The following is a 24,308-nucleotide window of genomic DNA, read 5'->3' as shown; positions in this document are numbered from 1 at the left end:
CAACTGAAATTTTCTTATAGAATGATCATTTTTATCAAGCTCGTATATTTAAATTCAATAATTTCACTTAAATGGCAATGAAGATTACCTATTAATTGTCATTTAAGTGAAATTACTGAACTTAAATACACAAGCTTTATAAAAATGATCATTCTATAAGAAAATTTCAGATGGCATTTAGAGGCTTTTGCATCTGAAGTCTTCATATATATATATATATATATATATATATATATATATATATATATATATATATATTAAAGAAATAATCTATCATCATTTACTCATTCTTATTTCCAAACCTAGACTGATCCATGGAACAAATAAAAGAAACATCACAGAACCATAAAATTAATTTAAAAAAATTGTGCACTATATCCAAGTCCAAACAAGCAAATCATTTACTATCGAGATGAGATGAAAATGCTAACAGATAGTAATCTATATGTATTATATATATTTGTTAAGACTGTTTGTTTGTTCTAGGATCCTCAAAATGTTCATAGGAATACTTGGCAAAATAATGGTTTTCAGGGATTAGAGAAATTAGTTAGGTTTTAAACTTACTGCATATATCATTGTCCATTGAATATAAAATAGATGTTTAATTTGCACCTTTCCTCTCATATTAGAGTCTTCAGGGAATATTATTAAATTACATGTAGCAGTTCTATATCCTCCTTTGCTTAATTTCAAACAGAGTAATTATAGCTTGATGCTTTATAATTATCAATCAGCATGCGTATAAACATAAATCATTTTTAACAGCAAACTACAGGAAGACTATCGCTTCCTCGTTGTCCTTTGGCTGGTCCTTTGTTTTCTGCCTCATTGTTACCCTTTAATTAATAAATTAATTGAATGAACCAATGACTCGTGGGTGTGGGCGGCGCCTCCCACTGTGTGACTGAGCACACATCGTTAATCAGGGCAATTCCCATTAACCGGGTCAAGAAAGGTCATGCTCAAACAATTACAGCTTGATTAAGAGATGTTCATCAAGGAAATCCCACCTGAAGACAAGCCACGGCTAGGATCAAATCTCCGAAACCTCCAACAGGTGAACTTGCAGGTGGACACGGAGTGTGGAATTGGAAAAAAAATATTTTCTTTTTGATTTGTGGTTGAATAGATGTTCTCTTTCAAAGAGTTCCTTCAACTTTTATTCAATCTGAAGATAATGTCACAGCCGCTCTGAGATTGGTCTTCTGGTTTCTTAAGGCTGACAAAAGGAAAAGGTGCAGCAAGGGTTCATGGGTAATTACAGCAGTCCCTCAGCTACCCGTAGGAAGGATAGCTTATAAAGACGGCAATGAGAGCCTAGTGGAGCCGACTCTATGAAAAGATGGTAGAGCTGCGAGATAAGAGGAAAAAACAAGACCTTGGAGTTAAAAGTGAAATGAAAAGAAACGACCTCATTTGAATTTATCTGCTTTCCAACAAAAGGAAGAAATGACAAGTTTGGGAAGCATAAATGTTAAATTAATTTACTGATTGAATCTTACTGCAGTACATGATGTTTCTAACCACACACGTAAGCAATGTAATGCTGCTTAGCAACTCGGCAAATACAAAACTACGCTATAAACTGATTGGTAACACACTATTTTACAGTGTCCTTGTTACATGTATTTACCCATGAAAATGTTCTGAGTAATAACAGTAAATGATGCAAAATTACATGCAACTAACCGTCGACCAAATCCTAATCATACCCTAACCCTATAGTGAGTACATGTAGTTAATTAATATTACTTGCACGGACACATTTATTTGGCAGATGATGTTATCCAAAGCAACATGCATGCATTGAAGATAATAACCTATTTAATATAAATTAAAAAAATACACTGATGAGCCAAAACATTATGACCAGTCACAGGTGAAGCAAATATAGTTTATTATCTCCAAAAAAGGCCACATATTAAGATCTAGGTATATTAGATTAGTTCGATGCCAGAGAAATGGGCAGGAATAAAGATCTGAGTGACTTTGACAAGGGCCAAACTGTTATGGCAAGGCGAGTAGGTCAGAGTATCTCTGAAATGGCAAGGCTTGTGGATTGCTCCAGGTCAGCAGTGGTGAGAATTTACCAACAGTTGTCCGAGGAGGGACAAACCGGCGACAGGGTGCCCAAGGCTCATCAATGCACAAAGAGCAATGAAGACTATCCTGTCTAGAAGGGCAGGACCTGATTTCACCAAGTACAACATGTTCCTGGATCAACATCTTTGTTGATCTTGGAGCAACATTGGAGGGTTGGGTTAGGTTTAAGGGAAGGGATATGGTTAGGACTACATTTTCAGACAGGAATGTTGTTCCAGGATCACCAAAGATGTTGATCCAGGAATGATGTACTTGGTGAAATCAGGAATGTTCATCGCCCTGCTGCGTGTGGGGCTGTGAAGCGCAGACCAGTTAGAGTGCCTATGATGACCCCTGTCCACCGTTGAAAGCGCCTACAATGGGTACACAAGTGTCGAAACTGGTACAAGTATAGGTGGCCTAGTCCGATGAGTTATGTTTTCTTTTACATCACGCGACGGTCGTGTATGTGTGCGGCGTTTACCTGGGAAGTGATGAACCAGGACGCACTGTGGGATGATGACAAGCCGGTGGAGGGAGTGTGACGCTCAGGGAAACCCTAATTCTAGCTATTCATGTGGATGTGAATTTGACACGTGCCACTTACCTAAACATTGTTGCAGACCAGGTACATCCCTTCATAACAATAGTGTTCCCTGGTGGAAGAGGCTCTTTCAACAGGATCATGCACCCTGCCACACATTGTTCAGGAATGGTTTGAGGAACATGATGAAGAGTTCAAGGTGTTGCCCTGGCCTCCAAATTCCCCAGATCTCAATTCAATTGAGCATCTGTGGGATGTGCTGGACCAACACATTTGGCTCCACCTCACAACCTATAGCACTTGAAGGATCTGCTGCTAACATCTTGGTGCCAGATACTACAGGACATCTTCAAGGCTCTTGTAGAGTCCATGCCTCGGCTGGTCAATGCTGTTTTGGCAGCAGGTGGAGGACCAACAGCACATTAGGCAGGTGGTCATAATGTTTTGGATCATCTGTGTATATATGTTTTCTGTGTAGAACTGCAGCTCTGATATGCATCAGACATGCAGTACTTCGGACTCCGCAACACTGAAAACCATCATTGTGTTCATTGAATCTGTCACATTTACCTCCTCAAATGGTCAAATGTCTTTCAATGTGAATTTGCAGGTCCGAGTTTGTGCATCATGAAAGACAGCATTTGCACAGTTCGCATTTCTGTTCACATCTTTTAATAATGACAGTAAATAAATGGAAGTGTATATGCAGCACAACGTCTAGTGTGAAATCAACAATGCCAGTGTGCAGAAACAGTCCTAATAGCAATTTATTTTGATTACTTTGCACTTTATATAACTGTACATGTAAATGTATTGCAAGACAAGCCAAGACAGAAACCAAACCAGAAGTTTAAAAAGAGAATAATTACGCTGCCTTGACATCTAATCCAGGGAAAAGGCAGTTTCAGCAGAACAAGAGGAGACGGATATGGGTCATTGTGCTGCGGTTGACAGTAATCAAAGACAGGAATTAGTTTCCCAGTTAAATGATAAGAAGAGAGGACCATTAACAGTGAGGAAGTGACAAAATGGGGGTTGATGAAGAAGAGCGACTTAAAGCGAGAGAGAAAGAGAAGAGATGGGGGTGAAATGCTAATTTTCTGTGTCTGTTCCGAGCAGCTGGCTTTGGTATGGATGACATGAATGATGAATTGTGCTGTACTGGTACCACCGGCCTCTCTGCTTCCATTCCTCATTACTGTGTGTGTGAGAGAATACAAAAAGGGAGAGAAAAAAAAGAAAACAGCAACAGCAGCCAGGGATGTTTCCTTTAATTAACCCACATACCAGCACTTCTCCAACAACCACAAATGGCAACACTCTCATGCATTTATCTGCAGCAGTCATGGGTTCAAATGCAGCAGCAACACAATGAAATCAAACACCAAACGTCATGCTCCGTACACACAATTAAAAGCCAATAGTTAAGCATGAGTTCATATCTTATCGCCAGGAGGGACCAGCGATAAAACGGTGTAGACGGGGGGATAATATTGCAACTGTAGAAGGCAATCATTTTCCAAACAAATGGGCAAAAAGGGGAAAATACATTTAGGCGAAGCAGGTGAAAAATGAGAAGGAGAAAGCCATGAAATTGGGAGAGAGGGGAAAAGTTGCTTTGCTGGCAAAACAAAAGGGCTAGTCATTATTTTTCAGCCTTGCAGGCTTTTACAACAGTGTAGTTTACTCAAAGGGTCAGAATAAATGAAAACACAAGCCGGGTTATGGCATAAATGCAAAAACACCCATTTTTCAGTGAAAACAAAGGCTAGTTTAGGCACTGTTTCTTTTTCTCTCTATTCGGCCCCTTTTTCATTCATGGTCTGAATCTAAGCAGTACCCAAGAATAAAAAAAGAATAAAAAAAAAGAATAAAAAAAAAGAATAAAAAAATTAAATAAAAGTTTGAAATGGCTGAAAGTGACAAAACATCACTCTCATCTTTGTGTTCAAGTAGTTTACCCAAAAAAGTGTCATCATTTAATACATGGAAACAGCTTTGGTTTGCACCTCAACATTGCAATTAATAAAAAAACACCTCTTTTATGTTATACAAAAAAAAAAGGTCATACGGGGTTGGAATGGCATGAGGGTAAGTAAATGATGACCTGTTTGTTTTAGATCAGCTTTAGAATATTTGATAATGTTTTATCTTTTAACATTTACTTTAACCCTTAAACGCATACCTCAGGTCTTTAGTGACCTATGATGTCATTCACTACCCTCCTCCTCATACATTTTTTTAAAAGTTAGACATCAACCTTCTTAGTATTCCTCAATCAATTCATTATTTACAATACAACAAAAATAATAATAATAAACTAAAAAATAATGCCTGTTTTTCTATTTATTTTGTAAAAATTGTAAAGGGTCTCTTACGACCCGAGGTGTGTAACAGTGCAAGTATATTTTTTTCTGCACAACAATAATTGAATCTTTGATGAAAGTGCAATCCACCTTTATTTCACAAGCTGGCAATGTCTGATACACAGTGATGAAGTGACGTTTCACTCATGGTTACCGCAGGCAGAAAACAAAAGAATAGGACGTATCATCAACAAAACTTGAAATGACTCTTGAAACTTGAAACTTCTGATTTACTGCAGAGCAATATTGAACACTATCAGATATTAGTTTCACTGTCACTTGATGATGGATCTGGCGAAGAAGCTGTCAGCTATCAACATATTGATGTTGAAGATATTGAAAATGATAGTTTTGAGAATATGTTTCGGGAATATGTGCCAGATGCTGAATGTACTGGAAAATGAGCTTTGACGAGGACAGTGATGATGGTATAAAACATCTGCTCAAACTGAACCCTTAGACGCTCTAAAATGTAACAAAAAAAGCTTTATTTTATTCTTCTGTAATTGTTACTCTAATATCAGGAGAGTTTTATATTATCGCGACAGGCATAGATCCATCCGTGTTAGATATAGATTCGGGTCAATAAAGACCCGAATATGTAATAATGATTGGCGAAACATTCATGCATTTAACGGTTAATATTACCAATAAATATAATTGGTTTTGACCAACTTCCTGTAATGATGTGATCATTTGACATCCATATCTTACGTCCACCTGGCTCAAGGTGAAGCAACATAATAACAGGGAGGCCACACATGGAACTCAATTTAACAAATAAACATTTCATAGAAAAATAAGTCAAATCAATAATACAACTCAAGAAAAAAAGAAAAAGGAAGAAAAAACAATAATCTGGAACTGTCAAAAGACATAAAAACACACATAAACACATACACACATACAGTACATACATACATACATACATACATACATACACACACACACACATACATCTATCTATCTGGTCCTATATAGAATATATATAAAAGGAAATTCAAGAGATTTCCTTCAAAAGTTTCCAGTTTGTATAGTACTATAGTTCTATATTTCTGGAAAACATGTATTAGGCTAAAGTACAGAGGGAAAGGGGGACAGACAAAGAGCACATGGCATTAAAAAAACAGTATGTGTGCCATTTCTGGAAAGGATTGATGACTTTTGTCGGCGTTTCTGTATTTATCATCCTTTTGTTGCCTTTGTTGAGAAAGCAGCGGGAGGTTGCGCATACAAATGATAAAAAATGATCTGAGCATCTCAAATTCAGCCGATTCAGCCCGTGAAAACATAGTCTTGGTGTGAAACGAAGTAAGCGTGTAGGAAATCGAGGAGAAAACACGCCACAAACCTTTATGCATTTTTCACAATATACCTTTATTATCTTAATAAATACAAAAAAACAACAACACTGTGATGTTTAAAGAAACAAGTATTAAAAAAGACACTAAAATGCATTAGACATTAGAAATATCAATATTAATTTTGGTATGTTCTGTAAGTGACATCTTTGTCTTATGGACATTTAGTGTACCGGCACGTTTTCAGATGGAAGAGAAAGGAATGGAAAACCACTGTCGACAGGGCCAAAAAGGAAGAGAGAGCATAGCAATCCATCAGGTACAAGGGGTGGAGAAACGTTTCAATAGCGAACATGGAATGAACTCTCTTACGTGAGGATGCATATGAATATATACATTTATACACACCCACATCAACACCACCGATATAGATGTAAAATCACCTGAGATACTCGTTCGCACCTCATTATTCCAGACTGCTGGACACTAGCGTTGAAATGATGTGAATTCTGAGAGAAAGACGTGGATGGGACGTCGGCCCGGTCTGGGAGAGCTCTCCTCAGTAACGTTGTACAAAAACGAAGACGGTAATAACGAAAGAAAACAGTCGTTTCACCAGTAACTCCTGAAGATTCCACAGTAAAAAATATCCTTTTTTGAGCAGCCTTTTGTACATTTTGTTTTTATAATATATTTATATATGTAAAATTTCATCAAGCGAAAAGAACCAACTGGGCTGTTCGGTAAACTTACTGTATGTAGTGGCCGAAGACAGTGGAAACGTTTTCTGGAGGTCTGATTGACATTTTACACCACACCGAGGACGTGGGAAAGAAAAATCGTACGACCACCACGCATTAGCGATCGTGTGAGAGATATTGGCGTATTTTTGGAAAGTCAAAGGCAAAATGTTATTGGCTTTAGCTCGATACAGCCATTTTGAGACTTCCGCATGCTCATTACAGGACAAATATCTGAATCAATATACCAATGAATGTGGATTTGTTTATGGATCCTAGTGATTAAGTGCCCTGCATAGGTAAAGTAGAACCTGAAAACAAGGCTTTGGGACATCGTCAGAAATATAAAAATCAAGGTACATTAAGTGCTCAAAAAAAAAAGAAAAAAAGAATCGAAATTAAGTTACCTGACTTCATTCTCCACTCGTGATCTGAGACGTACGCAGAATCTCAAGACAAGCACGGGATCATAACGTCTACAAAACCTCTCTAGAGTAAGGCAGAAGCCTTACGGGAAGGCAGGGGCGTTGTATTGTTCATATGGCTTTTAAATTACTCGCGTTTCAAGTGCTTGTAATCAAATTTTGAGTGGAGATCCAAAAAACTTTATAAAATAAAAAAGCCCAATTATCTTGCAAGTTAAAAAAACAATTCACCTCCAAACATTAGCCATGTTGGTGTCTATTAATTTTGCTATGCTCAGATGGACCAAATTAAATAGGCACAATACTAAATGCAAAACAAAAGCAAGCGGCAAACGGTGAGCCAGGGAAGAGGCAAAGTTGGTACCTGTAGTCCAGTGTAGTTCAAAGATCTGGCCTAAATATATACCAATTGGACCAAGTGGACTAGATTGAGTAGTATTAACTAGTAGGGGTAGCTGGATGTGTTGAAAAGAGAACCACTTAGAATAAATTTCCCTGCAAACAGTTTCCGAACCCATCTCGGTCTATTTCCAGCATGGAAAGGGTCTGGTTCCACTCGCAGGAAAGTTCGTAACTCGTTTCGTCAGAACTGTAAGTCTTTCCGCCAGCATAGACTCAGGCATCTCTTTAATATATCTCTGTACACGGTTATATATTTTCTTATCTCTAGTTACAGTACAGAAACTCCCCTTCACATTTCTTTTCCTCCAATTCTTCATGTCAGCAGGAGCCATGGTTTTGTGCTTATCACCAAAATTGCAGTGCAAAAGAAAATAATTAATTATAATAATTATTATAATGACAACAATTAATTCATGAGAAGTATTAACAAATGATGGATGACAACATAATTTCTATGGCACCACAGCCCATCAATTCACATATCATACAAACGACCAACAGCGTAAGAGGGAGGAGAGCGCAGAAACAGAACTCGGCTTGCATAGCAATGCAATAACAATAATGTCATTTTCAATCTCCGATGTCAAGAATATATTTACAGGAAACTCGATTTCCTTTCCGCAAGTTCGCCAAAGCTGGGTGGCCTTCCCTTGTTTTTCTTTTTTCTTTTTTCACCCCAAACATTTTCTTTTTCTGTGAATGAAGAGTTAAAGGAGGAAGGTGAGGGATGTTGCGGATCTTGTGGGTTGCATGTCCATCTTTACATCACATTTACAGTTTGTCCTTTTCATCTTTTTTTTCTTTTTTTCCCCCCTTCTTCCTTCTGACGCTTCACGAGTCCACTGCAACCAAGCAGGTGAGGCATTTCCAGAACAGATAAAGGCATTCTTCAGCTTCCATCCAAAAGGCTCACTCTGTAAACAATACAAAGTCAAGTCAATTTTGAAAAATGTAAAAATAATGAAACATTGATGTTTCATATTCTCTGTCTGAATAAAAAAAAAAAAAAAAATTTAAAACTTAAAAAAACCTGCACAAACTTTATAATTACTGGTAATTTTTTCTTAATCACATGTCTTATATAGAAACTTGGCATGTTTTAATTTACACCTATGAAAAAGTACTAACTAGTTGGGTAACTAATATAATTAGCTTTGTTTTAAAATAATAAATTAGAAAGAAATATATGAATGTAATGCATCCTCAACACTGTTTATATGACAGTTTATTTGACAACCAGCAACACTTTTAAACCATCAAGGTTTCGGCTCACTTCCTTTAAATACAAGCTCATTTCAAATAAATTTAAATTTGTACTCTGCTTTCAGTTGTATTAAAGGTCAATGTTTTTTTTTTTTTGTCAAAAATGTTTGCTTGTGTTGCTTGTTAACTTGTTAGTGCTTTACTACTTCCATGCACCTTTGATATTGAAGTTATGCCAGAATAACCAAATTTAGACTCACATAACTCTCCAGAGTACTGCGCGTTGGTCCCCATGTAGCTGCTTTCACCCTGCTCTGTGGTGGAGCGCTGGTGCTGTCCCCTCGTCCCTTCTCCTTTCCGAGGACCCGTTGACCCTTTAGAGGAGGCCGTCCCAGACGAGCTGTGGCCCCCGGGGGATGGGAATGACGGTTTGTTGTATGGCAATATGGCCTCTTCTGAAAACATACAAAATATCCAAACCATACATTTATTTTTTTGCCTTTTTCCAGCTTGGAATATATCCATGATTGGTTTCTCTCTGACTAATACTGAGGTGACCAACTCTTGCCAGCTTTGACCGAACTGTACTCATTAGCAATACGTTCAGATGGCTAAACATATCTCCACACCAAAGTTTAAGATGAAAATTAAGACATATGAGACCAAACCAGACGGGTTGCCCAACCCACATCCCCCTCTGTGTCAAGCCAGATCCAGGCCTAGTTCTTTATGCTTCGTTTGGGATGGAAACCCAGAATGGTGGATCCTAATGATCAGACAGGCACAGATGGAGCTCGGCTTCACTGCAGCGTGTGTGTATACAGTGAAAAATGAGGGCTGGAACGATTAGAGTACATCTGTGCAGCTAAGTGTGCCTCCTGTCTGCTGGTTCCTGGAGAAGGCCAGTGTTGGCCATGGAAGAGCTCACTAAGAGGGGGAGACAAGGCAATCTGTTTGCTCCAGCTTGGCCTCCTTACAGCAGGGACCGTAAATGAATGCCAAGGGTCCACAGCTGGCGCTGTCAAACATCTGCCTCTGATGACCACGATAGCAAGATAATATTTTACAGACCTGCTCTGCTGAATTAAGAGCGTGTTTACTGTGTCAGGCTGATTTAACTCATGTGGACATGTAAGATCAGGTTCAGTTCTTTCATAAAAATGTTTGTGCGAAAGGAAAAATTCTGATGCCCATTAAATCTGCTGAAGACAAGGTCCAGGCTGGTTAGAGATAGTTTGGTGCGGGTCTAGTTGGTGAACTTTTCAAATTTTGGAAGTTGGATGACCAAAATGTCTTAATGGACAAGGTCGTTGACTAAGGAATCTCGGTGCTGAAGATCAATTTCAGACTTAAACTGGTTAGCACTAATTTGGTAGTGGCCTAGGCAACTTCTTGAAGAGTTTAGCTCCAACCTAACTGACTAGAAGTTTCTAGTAATCCTGAAGACCTTAATTAGCTGGTTCTTCAGATGTGCTAATTAGGGTTGGAGCTCAACTCCCAACTCCTGGCCCTCCAGGAGCAGGATTGGAATAACTGGTGAACAGCATGATTGTGCTAGTTTGGATCCTTGGAAGTTGGTTGACCAAAATGATCCTGCTGGTTGACTAAGGAAGAATTGGTGCTGAAATTGGTTAGCACTAGTTTGGTGTAGTCCTAGCCCAGGGGTGTCCAATCCTGTGCATTGAGGGCCACCTTCCTGCACTCTTATCTGTTCTAGGAAATCCTGAAGATATTGAGTAGCTGGTTTGGATGTGTTTAATCAGGGTTGGAGCTGAACTAGCCTAACTAGTATCCACTGCTTGGAACTACTCTCCAAAACCTAACACACATTCATGGAAAACTGTCCATCGTCCTACCTGAAACATGGCCATTTTTCTGTCCTCTTCTGCTCTCCTCTCCTCTCTCTATGGATCCCAGTCTGTCCTGGGCTTGTCGGTGGCGCTCCAGTGAGGTTCGGGCCTGCCGGTCCAAGGAACACTTCATCTCCTCCAGGCCCATCATGGGTTGCCTCTCCAAGGAGGAAGCTTTGCGGTCAGAGGGGTTGGGCAAGTTCCTCGCCCCCTGGACGCGAGCTGTCTGGCAGGGTGGAGGCTCTGGTGGTGGAGGCAGATCTGGGATAGAAGCAAGAAGGACCATGTGAATTCAAAGTGCAGGAACATCATTTCCATAGTACATAATGCATTTATCTTAATTCGACAGTAGGTGTCTTTTATAGCTGCATAAATGGGCTCAAAGGGGTAACATTGATTTCATTATATTTGATAAATGATTTTAATGGCTTGGATATTTCTAAATGCATTTGCTTATGACCCCATCTGTCTCCTTTAACCAATGTTGACTACTACATTAAAGAGATAGTTCACCCCAAAATGAAAATTATCCCATGATTTACCCACCCTCAAGCCATCCTAGGTCAGGTGTATATGACTTTCTTCTTTCAGACAAACACAATTGTAGATATATAAAAAAAAATATTTTGTTTGAACCACGAGAGGCGTCTAAGCTTACGCTACTCCTACATCTTACGTCATACATCGCGTCAGGGGTTACTCTTGTGGCGCAAGTCGACTTGCGTAGGCCGTCTGCTGAAAGCTAGCTATTTTAGTTTATAAAGTTATAAATATGGATTTTTTCTTACAAAAACGAATTTCTTCACTCCAGAAGGCCTTTATTAACCCCCTGGAGTCGTATGGATTACTTTTATGTTGAATGTACGCACTTTTTTGGGCTTAAAATATTGGCACCCATTCACTACCACTATAAAGCTTGGAAGAGCCAGGATATTTTTTAATAGATCTCTGATTGTGTTTGTCTAAAAGAAGATAGTCATATACACCCAGGATGGCTTGAGGGTGAGTAAATCATGGGATCATTTACATTTTTTGGTGAACTATCCCTTTAATACAATAAAACATGCAAGAGAGATCTGTAATCTAGTGTAAACCATGCTTTGGAATTATCTGTTAATTTAAAACTGGACTAAAGTTCACCATCAGCGCTGGCATCGCGGCGGTGCGGGGCAGTGCCAGGGCCTTTGTGTTTACGGGTGGGCCTCGGCGCCCGCTGGTGACCAAGGCTGTGTGTGCCCACCGTACTTCCATCTGTGGAAAACGGGCTAGCGGGACGAGGTCTATGGTGTAGACCTTTATCTGCAGTGAGCAAAGAAAGAACCGTGGTTAGCCCGTAATGTTATCGAAAAGCTAGAGATGGAAAATGAATTTTGAGAGAAAAGCATGGCATGTTGCTCAGAAGTAGGGCGGACAGCTTGTTAGTTCGATTCAGAAGCAGCAGAATCAATCAGTACATTTCATTTCTATTGCGCAGCCTGTTGGAGAAAAGGTTTGGGATTGTGAAAGTGGGTTCTTGAATATCTGTGGATGAAGTCCTAAATAATCAAGATTATTATAGAGTCAGAAAGAGGCACAAAGTCAAACCTGAAGTACATAAAAGAATCTGAAGACATAAGCGCTGGATCTGTCCCCAGTTAATTCATTCGCTCAGAGTGTAAACTGAAAGCATAGAACCAAAACCCTGCTAAGTGAAAACAGTCGTCGCCAAAACCCACCAAGCAAATCCATAAAGATGTTAGTATTTGCACCATGCAAATCATTTCAAAAACCCTTCAGATAAAAGCAAGAGTTCACCGGCGTAAAATCAGAAAGCAGAAAAGAAGCATCATTCTGTTAAGACTGAGCCATTTTGCAGTCAACAAACACCAGACTTCCAGTCTCGGATTTCTTTGTTTCCTCCAAACCGACCTCTCTTGCTCAGGCTGGTGCCGTCCAGACGGTAACCAGCCTTGTCTGCGGCCGCCACCAGGGCTCGTGCAAAGCTGCAATGGGTGAAGAGTGAGCCGTCAGAGGAGCTGCCGGCACTAGACCTCCTGCTGGAGAAGTTTCTGTCATCATCTTCTGAAGCCGAGCCCCAACCGTTCACCATTGAGCCTGGAGGGGAGCGGCCGCATGGGCGTTAGATTGACTAGGTTTTCTAGCTTATTGTTTTCCAGAAAAACAGGATGTATACGCTGAGACAGGATATATGCTTTCGTAATATGTACACACTAATAAGTTATTGATGCCTTCATGAAGGCGAATGGAAAAATACATTTATAATCAGAATAACACTGTATAATGGGGCTTCGGATGTGTGCTGGGAATGATTATCCTCTCATCTGAATAAAGATGAGCACAGGTGAGTTATGTTTGACAGGACATGCGTCAGCCACCTTCAAAATTATTAGGTAATCACTGTTATGAAACTAATAACCACAACAAAATGGCTGAGTAGGGAAGATTTACAGAATACAGCCAAAACAAAACCCCCCAAAAAAGGGAAACACCAAGGCACACAAAAATCGCTGTTACATTATATGCGTAATTGATTAACTAAAACATGAATGTCGTTTAATATTACCCAAGCAGTTTATTTTATTTTTTTGGGGGGTTCACTAATCTGAGCTGTTCTGGCATTTTTATTTTTTTCTCAAGTAACTTGTCCTGCTTTCATCCTGCATATAAACTCACACCAGCCACTTGACTACACATCACGACCTCACTTCCTTTTGATTGCTCTGATGGGAAGGAACGCACGCACCTGCACGCGGCCTGAGGTGAAGCAGCTGATATCTCACACAGAAACACGCAGCATGATCAAAGCAACCACACGGCTACGTGCTGTTCTTCTTCTTTGGCACTTGTCAGATTTATGGCATTGGATTTTTTTTGATTGATAGCAACCCGGCACAAACATCCTCGGGGAAGATGATGTGAGATGGCGCGACTATTGTTTAATGATCCGAGAGTAAACTTAAGAGGGTTACAATGGTTACTGGTGTTGCCTGGGTAATATTTTTATAGTTTCAAGTATGTCTCAATATTCAGCATTGAGCTAATTAGGTCTCGGTGACAGATTTGTAGCCTAGGTCTTGGTGACACTACAAACACTGTAGTGCTTTCAAAACATTAGCTAGTTTTTCTTTAAGGGTTTAAAAAAATGCAGATTTAAATGCCCCCTGAAATTAAATTTTACGTTTTTTTTAGCTTTTAGTATGAATATATGTTAGCCTTAAAGTTATGAATAAGCTGATATTCCAAAACAATGACAACATGCGCTTTAGGAGATATAAGCATTCAAAACGATAAAATAAAATAAAATAAAAGATTTTTATGACATCACTGCAGACTTTAGCTTCTCATCACATCTTCTGTCCAATCAAATGCTCTATAGAATCTAAAGCTCCACCCCCTATGCTATAAATACCACCTGGCCAAAGCGACCAAATTTATTATTCACACCTCTACTATTGAATCCATCGTATCATCAGCGCTCGGATTCACTTCCATAGTGCTGTCAAGTACGACTTGCAGTCTGTGAGGAAAACTAAACGCTATTGGCTATTTGAAAAGGGGGACGAGCCATTCAATATGTCCCGCTTTAGCTTCCTGTTTCAGTGGAAATTACGTCAACGCATCAAACAAATCTGCGCATTCCAAGGCACTTTAGTGGGCCTTTAAAAATGATTTAATAATAGTACTACTATAAAATAGTTTATTAGAAAATACTACTACTAAAATTTGTATTATTATATTTATTATTATCACTAAAAATCTGTAACACTATATTTATACTGTAAAGTAAATACTGCTTGTTGCTAGCATCTAAAACCCTAAAAAAATCATATTATAATACCTGCAAATATAACAAAGATTTTCAAAGCACCAACATACATTTTGTGTTTCTCTTGTCTAAAAGAAAAAAATAATAGGATGCAGACTTAAAAAAAAGAAAGAAGGAAAACTCTTTCTGCCAGTCTCTTCCTTTGAATTTCCTCAGAAACTGCATATGGCTTTGTTTTGCAAAAAAAAGAAAAAAAAGAAAAGTTGAGTCCCTCGAGACTGCATATAATGAATTGAATGTGCTGGCGGAGACAGAGGCAGGTACAGAGCTCCACATCAGAAGGGACGGCTCCTGCAGAATACCTGCACTACATCTCAGTGCCTCCTGCCTCCTCCAGAGACGACATCCCCTCTAACAACCAGCCACCTAAAACAGATCCCTGAAAATACCAAGCTTTCACTCTTCGCCATGTAATAATGCTGGCAGCTGCAAAACAATAACCGTTCTCCGGCCAAAATACATTCAAGTTCGCAAACCCAAATGTTTTTATACGGCGTGGCGTACCATGAAGAGAACTTCCCACAAATTGCTGCTAATTTGGAGTTGGCAGTCACAAACGGCAAACGTTTTGAAGCTACGCTACTGTAGCTACTATAATTATGGAGCTAATAAAAAATTTGACATGGTTTTTGAACATTTTATGGATTCGAAAAAGGCTATTTTTGACTGTCAGAACGTTTCGATAATACACAGTTAATATTCACAGCTCAGCTAAATGTAGTTGTAAAACTCATCCAACACCCTGCTGCCACTAAAGCTGATTTACACTGCCCTGAGCCCTCATCTGCATATCATTAAGCATCGTAATCATTCCCCTTGACAAGTAGGCGGAGACGCCCGCCTCAGGACACGTGACCTCGCGATCTGCAGTCGGTGCAAGGGTTTATGGGAGCAGAGTGGAGCAGGACAGTGAGCTCACTGCTCACATTACAACTCCTATAAAACACCCTCACTATTTCACAAACTCACTGATCTGCTGAGGGTTGTGCATGCAATAAATAATCAAGCACAATAAAGAAAAATATGTTCCAGTGATCTTTACTCCTCCTTAACTAAGCTGCCTAAACCACCCACCCATAAAACAATAATGCATACGTCTCGGCCTGATTAGAGGAGCAACACTGTCCCATTTTGCCTCAGTCCTGTGGTAAATTAGAGAACAGAGGGCTTTTAGTTTCTAACCACGCAATGTCATACCCTTCACGTGTCCCTTATGACAGACGGCCCATAAAACCCTTTCAATAAGTTGTAAAATGGAAATGGTGCCTCCTGTCTTCAATGGGGAAATGGAGCCCTGAACGTGAGATTTATTCAAAATCTTCATGGGAAAACGGAAGCAATGAGGGTTGTGATTGAGTAAAACCATTTGTTTCAATTTCCTAAGTTTCTTTACTCCCCGCTTTTTTTGTCTTTTAGTCTATCACTCCTCATTATGGTGATCGGAGTTTATCGCCAAATGCCTGAACAAACGCGGCCATTTTCAGGTGAGGTGAAAATAAATACAGCATGACAATGACAAACAAATACAGCTATTTACAGACAAGCAGAGCAAAACATGGTATTTTACCATGCTAGTACAAACAAAGCCATCACATGCGGTACACATGTGAATAAACCACAATCGCTTCCCATTTAAAACATCAGTAGTACAATCTCAAAGTGCCCGCTGGACTGACATATGCTGCTTTTAGATTAGAGATCAGTACCTCTGTTTTATTGTCTTATCTTTACACGCACATTCTGTTGAATTGTAATTTGATATGTGAGTAGATCATATCGTTTGGTGTCTCTGACCAAATGGACTGCATTTTAATTAACTTTTTTAATAATAAAAAAAAAAGAACCACTTTTTTTTCTCTACCTTCCATGCTGGGTTCAAACTGAGTCCTGAAATGATTTAAGAGAGATAGAAATCCCAGATTATGAGGACAACGGATGGGATAATGAGCAAATGAAATGGCTACCCCTGCAGTGCTTAGAGTACATGCAGTGAAAGAACGCAATCTGCACTGGATATCTAACTGTGCACCAAACTGAACACTGTTTAAAGGTTTAGATAAGGGCTTTATGCTTGTTTTAAAGAAATTCTTCATGTTCTTTCACAGGAAAAGTTCATAGAATTGATTACAGAAGTTAATTACAAAAGTGCACAAAAATGTACGCTTACCCGTAATAGAGCTGTCCAAGTTGTCCATGCTGGAGCCTGGTGTGTGTTCGATGCCCCTAATTGACGGCGACATCTCGTATCCTTCATCCTCCTCCTCGTCGTCGTCTTCGTCAGGGAGGTCTGTCTCGATATCGGACACTAGGGTGCTGGAGATGTAGCCCACGGGCGGCGCGGGGGCCTGGGGCGGGTAAGGCCCACCCTGCATGTGCCTGCGGAGAATTCCAAAGAAGTCAAACGTGAACATATCTTTTGCATAACCAAGCAACAGCTTCAAGGGTTGTCAGCTGGAGACAAAAGGTGTCAATGAGCGACAAGCCCAGACAAAAGAGAAATGCGTGGGGTGTGCTGTCTGTCAGGCGAAATGTGGTTTTCCTAGAACATTCCTTGTCATCTCTCCGATGAATTGGGACAATTCGGCTAATTCAGCAGTGCCATGGTTTGCATGCTAACACAATGACCTACTAATTGCAGCTTGAAGAGTATACAATGGCAACCACCACAGGCATGTCTTTGCTGTGGCTGTCACCCACTAGACAGCTAGGTTCGATGACAGCCTCACTGTGTGTCTATATATATGTGGATCGTGTGTGTTTGTGCAGTGCTTCTGCTTTGATGCGGTCTGTGCCAGGATTCGGATATAATTATGGGCTCTTCTCAGTCGTCAAAAACGCACTATGAGCAACATACTCATTATGGCGGTAACATGACATCTTCCTCCTGACAAGTGGAGGCCGTTCCCTTACAGTGCCGACTGTAATAAGCGGAAGTCGATTTCTCTTGGACAGACAGGTTGAAGCATGGGTTTAGCATGGGGGCTTTATAAGAATGCTTTACACAGTCTGGGGTGGACAACTATGAATTGTTCTCATATTCATATTCCAATCAGACTTAATTCAGCTGCATTCACTTTTTTTTTTTATTATTTAATATCTTGCATTTATTGAAAACTACTTACAAATGCAGTGTAATAAAATGGGGTGCGGTGCTAGATATGTAAAATAAAAAATAAAAATAAATAAAATAAAATAAATACAATCAGATCTTCAAAGTTAAACAGCTATTTTTTTTTTTTACATTTGCATTTGATGCCTCTAGTGCAGACGTATCCCAAAAAATTATAGAATTTATTTTTGGATTAAAATTAATTTAAAAAACAAATCAAATTCATTAATATTATACATTTAAAATATATATATATATATATATATATATATATAATAAAAAAATAATTATAATAATAATTAAAAAAATGCCACCGTATCCTGATTTCGGCATCTCTGCCCTAGCGGTAAAACAATTCACCTTTAACTCAGATCTTACCAAGCCTGTTTAGCCATGTCCAACTGGTAAGCGCGGGTTAACTCATCTAGGTGGGCTTGGAGCATGGGCTGTATTTCTTCACGTGGGGATGGGCTCAGTGTGGCTGTGGACTGTTTGCCAAAGGAAACTGCTGCAGGGGAGGAGGCCACGCCCCTTATGGGAGGAGTGGGCACCCGCTCTTCCTCTTCCTCCAGCTCATCCTCTAAACCCTGATGGAGGTATGTCTGCACTGGCAATGGTGGGCCCCAACCATCACTATCATATCTGAAACAAAAGACAGAAACAAAATGAAAATGGACCGCAGACGAGTCCCTGTGGCACCCCACTACCAGTTGTGTGTTAGGCATGACTTTCTTTATTTAAATGTCAGTCTAGTCAACAGTTATGGATATCGTGAGACTCAGGTTTAACAGCATTGTGGTAATGGTGTAAATATTAGGTTAAATGCAAAAAATCTAAAGGGATTTTCACAGCTTTACTTGATCTTTAATACAGGCTGATCTAGCAGAACAACTTTGCTTTTTATTTCCCAGAACTGTGCTTAGACATGCTGAAATAATACATGTCATAAAGCCAACATTCATTAGAGGAATTTGTCAGTGCACATCCCGTAGGACATAACAGTTTTAATCTGAAGCCATTAAAAGACAGTGGCGAGATTTACAGCGTAGAAGACTACTCATTTGCCAGAGAGCCTATTAAGCTGGATGACTCTCCGAGATGGAAATTAACAGGGTTGAAAGGCAAGCACACCTCTCGAGAAGGATATTTAATTTGTATCACCACCTTCATGTTTTCTTTTAACTGTAAAGATGGGCTGACGCTGATGTCAGACCAGAGTGGAGTGTCGTCAGTGGTGAAAGTATATTAAAAGTTGCTGAGCGTGAACAGTTTGTCAAACAAGGTTTTAAGATTATCACACACTAGCGAAAACATTCCATCCATTTATAATGGACAACAAATAAATCGTTTAGTGCTAGCAGCTTGATTAACTCTCTGAGGAATAAATAAATACCATTAGTTAATAGATGGTATTAGCTAGCAAGAATGAGACTTTGAACAGTTTCCTATGCACATCATGGCCGTTTTTATTTAAACTTGATGGGGAAAATTTAATTCTTAATTACATGGATCATCATCTCTAGATATTATAGATGTGACCATTGAATTTGCAGTGTGGATTGTCACTATTACTACTAAGTAGAGCCGAATGAGTGACTCAGGACCCTACCCTCCTCCATCATGGTGCTCTGAGGCGTAGTGGTCCATCTCCGTGCCTGGAAGAGGGTGGATAGGAGGGGGAGGCAGTGGAACGTTTGCCCAGTTGGAGCCATTCATCTTGGAGGGCTTGGCGTTTGCTTTGGTCTTCTTCTTCTTTCCACCTTTCCCACCTACAACAGCAAAAAGTTGGAGATATTAGTTAGAGCTTGTACACAGAATGGTGTCACGTGATTTGGCAATTTCCATGTTTTCACCCTAAAAAAACACTGATTTATTCCCCACATAATGTGTGCTTGAGATTCTCAATACTAAGTGAAGGCTGTTGCAAAGCCAATGTCAAATGCAATTGCTTGTATTTTAGCATGTACAACTCCTCTTTGCACAACTTCTTTCAAAATGTTCTGAGCCAACACAGCCATAAAAAGCTATCTCAAGGCTGCGTGGTAAAAGAAACAGTTCACAGCATGTCAATGTCTCCAAGACTCAAAAAAAGAAATTACTGAAAAAACCCTTTGACCTCCTTTTTACCACAGCTGCCATTCATGTAACTTTCTGGAATATCTTTGTTTGCAACTCTAGTTCCATTCTATGAGTATGCCCTTCATTTTATGTATGCTAAGAAAAGAAACTACTGAGAAAGAAACAGAAATGTGTGAAAGATGGAAAGAATAAAGGCTGTTGAACTTGAATATGACGCGCACACACAATCTCCCAGGACAAAAGATTTGGCAAATGACAAACTTGCCCAAGAACCAGTACATAGGATAGTAATTAATCACCCTTCTGTCACAATCTAATTAACAAAACCATCTAAATGTAACGGCCATCAATGCCAGATGAAGACATTTGGGACGAGGAAGTGATGTATATGCGTGTCCTCCACAGAGTACATGCAGAGGCGGCAGGATTCATTACTGTAAATTATTAATGCCGCCGCTGGCAAACTCGACGTGACCAGTGCTTTGGCACGTGTTGCCATATCCTCCCGTGTTTCAAGCCAGGCATAAAATAGCTGAGGCTGATGGAGTCAGACACACGGCCAAATGCAAATGGAAGGGGGGACCTTCACTGGCAGCACTTGTACTGTATGGGATCCTATCTGTCATCATCTTCCTCTGTCTGCCAATGGCCTCTAATCGTCCCTGCCGCCTCAAAATGTTCCGATTCAGGCAACCCTGTGGCTTCAAACATCATGTTATTTAATATGATGCCAGGACTTTGACAGGGCTGTACATTAAGTCTAAAAAACTCTTTATAAAAGCCATGTTGAATCACATTCAATGGCTATGAAAAGACCTGGATCCTAAAGGAATATTCCACCCAAAAATTAAAATGATCATGTTGTTCCCAAACCATTATGACTTTCCTTCTTCTGTGGAACATAAATAAATTTGAAGAATTGTGCTGGTCAATAAGTTGAATTAAACACTGGTCCCTATGAATCGTACTTCACGATTTTATAGTACTTTAGGATTATTCTGTCCCAATTTTGAGTAATTTACTGACATTAAATAACTAGTGGTGCAATGAGAATTATTCTTTTAAATAATTTCAAACAGTTGGTCTAGTCTAGTCAGTTCACAAAACCCAGTTCAGATCGGATTTTGTGAACTGGCTGTGAACTGGCAAATGGCAAAACCGTTTGATTATTAGTTGATCCAGTTCACAAAATGGTGTCTAAAAGATTAGGATTTAAATGAATGAAATGAATTGATGAAAAACTTAAATGGAAATATTAATGTAAACTATATGTAAGTAATACTAAAATGAGAGATTGTTACTGAATAAATGTGTGTTCCTCAAAGTTTAGAAAACTTAAATTTTATGATGAATTTTATTAGTCCTTTCTTCAGCTTGAAAGCTTTGGTTCACATTTATTGTGCAGTAAGAAGAACATGCTTTAAAAAATTGTGTGTGTTGAACTGAAGAAAGGTGCACTGTTCCTTTAAGAAAAGCAAAAATGAGTGAGAAAGAACGCGAATGCTATAAGATGAGTACTGTAGCTATGCACAGTTTATGGCAGATTTGTCATACGGAGGCTGACGTTTATGATACTCTCGGCAGCCGGCCTATTAGAGAGTGTTCTCTCCGCCGGAACTTCTCGCTGACGGTGCGCTATTGTTCCGGCGGGCGAGGGAAAGCGGGAGGCATTAGGAGTCTTGTGGAGGGATGGAAGTGTCAAACGAAGATGAATAAAGCATGCTAGTAATAAAAAAAATAACAACAGGCTAGAGGCAGAAGAGGCAGAAGTGGCTGGAGTGGGGGGAAGTAATTGGGTTTCCTAATCGTTCCTCTGGGTGACGCGTGGCATCGGACAATAAATGGAGAGATGGCGTGATTACTCAATCACTCCCTCAGTTCCTCTCTCTCTCTCTCTCTCTCTCTCTCTCTCCTTTCTTTCTCCCTCTGTTTGTTGAGTAGAGGGCATCAATAATGTAAACGAGTCTCTGTTGAGGAGTCGGGGCAGCTCCTGAAATTACCAATGTAAGAAATGTGAGAAAAACAGAAAGGAAGGGTCCTGTGGGGGGAACAGTGACTTGACTGAAAAACATGAGGTGGCTTTCTGAACTAGGCCGAATCAGGCCGGATCAGAGGCGACAGAACTTGGTTGTATTTCATAACTTGAGGTTCCACACCTTTAACACATCAATGAGAGCTTGCTCAACTCAGATCTGTCCTATCTTGTATAACGAATTATGATCTAATTGTATGCTATGGTGGGAAAAGGGAGTAATAACAGTATTCGAAAATAATTTGCATTTAATGGGGCAGTACAAATACTTTATGGCTTTTCTATTGCAGGGAAATGCATGTGTTTTTGACTACGACAAGAACGTTTTTCACAAAGGAAGCAGTGAATTTTGGCTCTCAAAACACACACAAAACAGCAGTGAATATGGGTGAAACGTGTTTTACTGTTTTCGCTCTCCTTCAACAGCTTTAAATTAATTAAAAACCTGCCTTGACATCTATAATAGGAGATCAGATGCTAAAAGTGAAGTGATTCCTGATATAAAATGAAACTCAAGCTGTGAAAAGTTGAATAGGTTCTGTCTGGAAAATATGCCAATTCACGGGGATCAATATCGAAAGTTCAAATATTTCAGAATTATTTTGGGATAGTACGCCAAAATGACCCGCAGCAAACAAATGAAGTACATATGTTGGCTTGGAAACAATCAAGCGTAATCTTTGGAAATGCATATTTGCTCAGCTTTTTTTTCTTTCCTTTTCCTCCTATGTGAAACTGTCTTAACATAACCAAAAAATGTATTCAGTAAAAAACTATGAAATATACAGTATAATCTTGAACTTGTACACTACCGTTCAAAAGTTTGGGGTCAATTTTAACACTTTTATTAATACTTTTTTAATGCTTTTTATACTTTTTATACTTACATTTTTTTGTAACCAGCATTACATTGATTAAAAGTGACTATTTATATTGTTGCAAAAACTTTTTGTAATATTAAGCAGCACAACTGTTTTCAACACTGATAAATAAATGCTTCTTGAACAGTAAATCAGCAAATCAGAATGATTTCGGAAGGATCATGTGACACTGGAGTTATGGCTTCTGAAAATTCAAATGAAATTATTTCACAATATATACTGTTTTTACTGACTTGTGAATGATAATGTACCCCGGATTTCCACCAACTGCAGAACGGCTGCGGATCGGCTCCGTTGCGTGTCGGCCCCTGCGGCCATGACTGACAGCTGAAGTCACAAGGACCCACGAGATCTCGTGAATTCACGTATGATTGCGCGATATAAGTGCTGAATTGCTGCGGAGCTCTCTGGCATCCGGCAAAAATAGAAGCTCTGCGTACATGTATCTGCTCCGGAGGCTGCGGATCGCCGGAGTCGGAGCGCAGCAGTTCAGCAGTCAGTGAAAATACACACATTGACTTTAATGGAAACCTATTGACTCCGCCGCCGTTCCAGAGCGGATCCTTAGCCGTTCCGCAGTTGGTGGAAATTAGGGGTGAATGATGAATAATGAAATACGACATCAGTTTTCATGTTAATCAGGTTGTTAGATATAGAACCTTAAAATGCTACAAAAAGGTTAAACGAGATCAGATTGACTCGATTTGGTCATGATCTCTATCTTCAATCCTTGCCTGAAGAGCTTGAGATGTTTGACCTAAATCTACCCTTGTGGTCCTGATTGTAGTCCGTGAAACACTTGAGCCAGATGCTTGGAGAGCTTCCCATCTAATGTCTGAGGCTGTGTAGGGTTACTGCACAGTTAAAGCACTGGCATGAAACTTGATTAGAGAGGAGAAAGAGAGCCACATGGACAACGAGACGAGAGGATGGGGGCCGTCTCTGTGTCCTATAAATGACCTTGTAATTTTCAGTACATGAATTTTATTGTAGCTTGTGACCATTAACGGGAGGAATTTGCTCAAATCAACCCTCTCAAGAGTGTCGTGGATGTGCATTTCCGAGTGTCTTCTTTTACCAATGGCAAAACTGACCAAGGCTATTATCATAAACGCATTGACATTGCTAACACAAGGTTAATGACAATGTCAAAAGATGCTTTGCTGGAATTGTGCAACATGTCAAACACAGGCAGAATATAAGGATTGAGTGTCATCCACAATTTCCCCTTCACATGTGATAAGGGCTATGAGGAACCAAAGTGTGAAAAGAGAAGACCAGAAACTCTATGCTAAATTCTTCTAACTTTAAGGCAGTGTGTCCACCAAAGCATTTCTTTGTATTTTTTCAATTGGTTTCCAATGGGAGCGCCATGTATTTGAATTCGGCAGCAGTGTGACAAGGCCCTAAGCGTCTATTTACACAAGCTTGCCGTTTTTTCTGGTCGCCGAGAGCTGGACATTTT

The 24,308-nt window shown here is 39.6% G+C and overlaps 1 protein-coding gene across 13 annotated transcripts in view; it reads right to left on the bottom strand.

Moving 5' to 3' along the window:
• Positions 1 to 6,347: 6,347 nt before the first annotated feature.
• Positions 6,348 to 24,308, bottom strand: part of robo2 (roundabout, axon guidance receptor, homolog 2) — a 436,957-nt gene continuing 418,996 nt past the window's right edge. For 10 of the 13 annotated variants that reach the window (XM_082180883.1, XM_082180894.1, XM_082180890.1 and 7 more), the window contains 8 exons: positions 19,461 to 19,620; positions 18,230 to 18,493; positions 16,910 to 17,118; positions 12,825 to 13,010; positions 12,057 to 12,215; positions 10,923 to 11,177; positions 9,327 to 9,521; positions 6,348 to 8,777 (listed from right to left, as the gene is read on the bottom strand). In XM_082180883.1, coding sequence (XP_082037009.1) covers positions 8,776 to 8,777; positions 9,327 to 9,521; positions 10,923 to 11,177; positions 12,057 to 12,215; positions 12,825 to 13,010; positions 16,910 to 17,118; positions 18,230 to 18,493; positions 19,461 to 19,620 — 1,430 coding nt within the window. In that variant the 3' untranslated portion in view covers positions 6,348 to 8,775. The remainder of the gene's footprint in view (positions 8,778 to 9,326; positions 9,522 to 10,922; positions 11,178 to 12,056; positions 12,216 to 12,824; positions 13,011 to 16,909; positions 17,119 to 18,229; positions 18,494 to 19,460; positions 19,621 to 24,308) is intronic. The other 3 variants (XM_082180885.1, XM_082180887.1, XM_082180886.1) reach the window with 1 other exon arrangement.

This window comes from Leuciscus leuciscus, assembly GCF_965113295.1.
Source record: "Leuciscus leuciscus genome assembly, chromosome: 9".
NCBI classification, from domain to species: Eukaryota; Metazoa; Chordata; class Actinopteri; order Cypriniformes; family Leuciscidae; genus Leuciscus; species Leuciscus leuciscus.
This window is presented reverse-complemented; position numbering and strand designations above follow the sequence as displayed.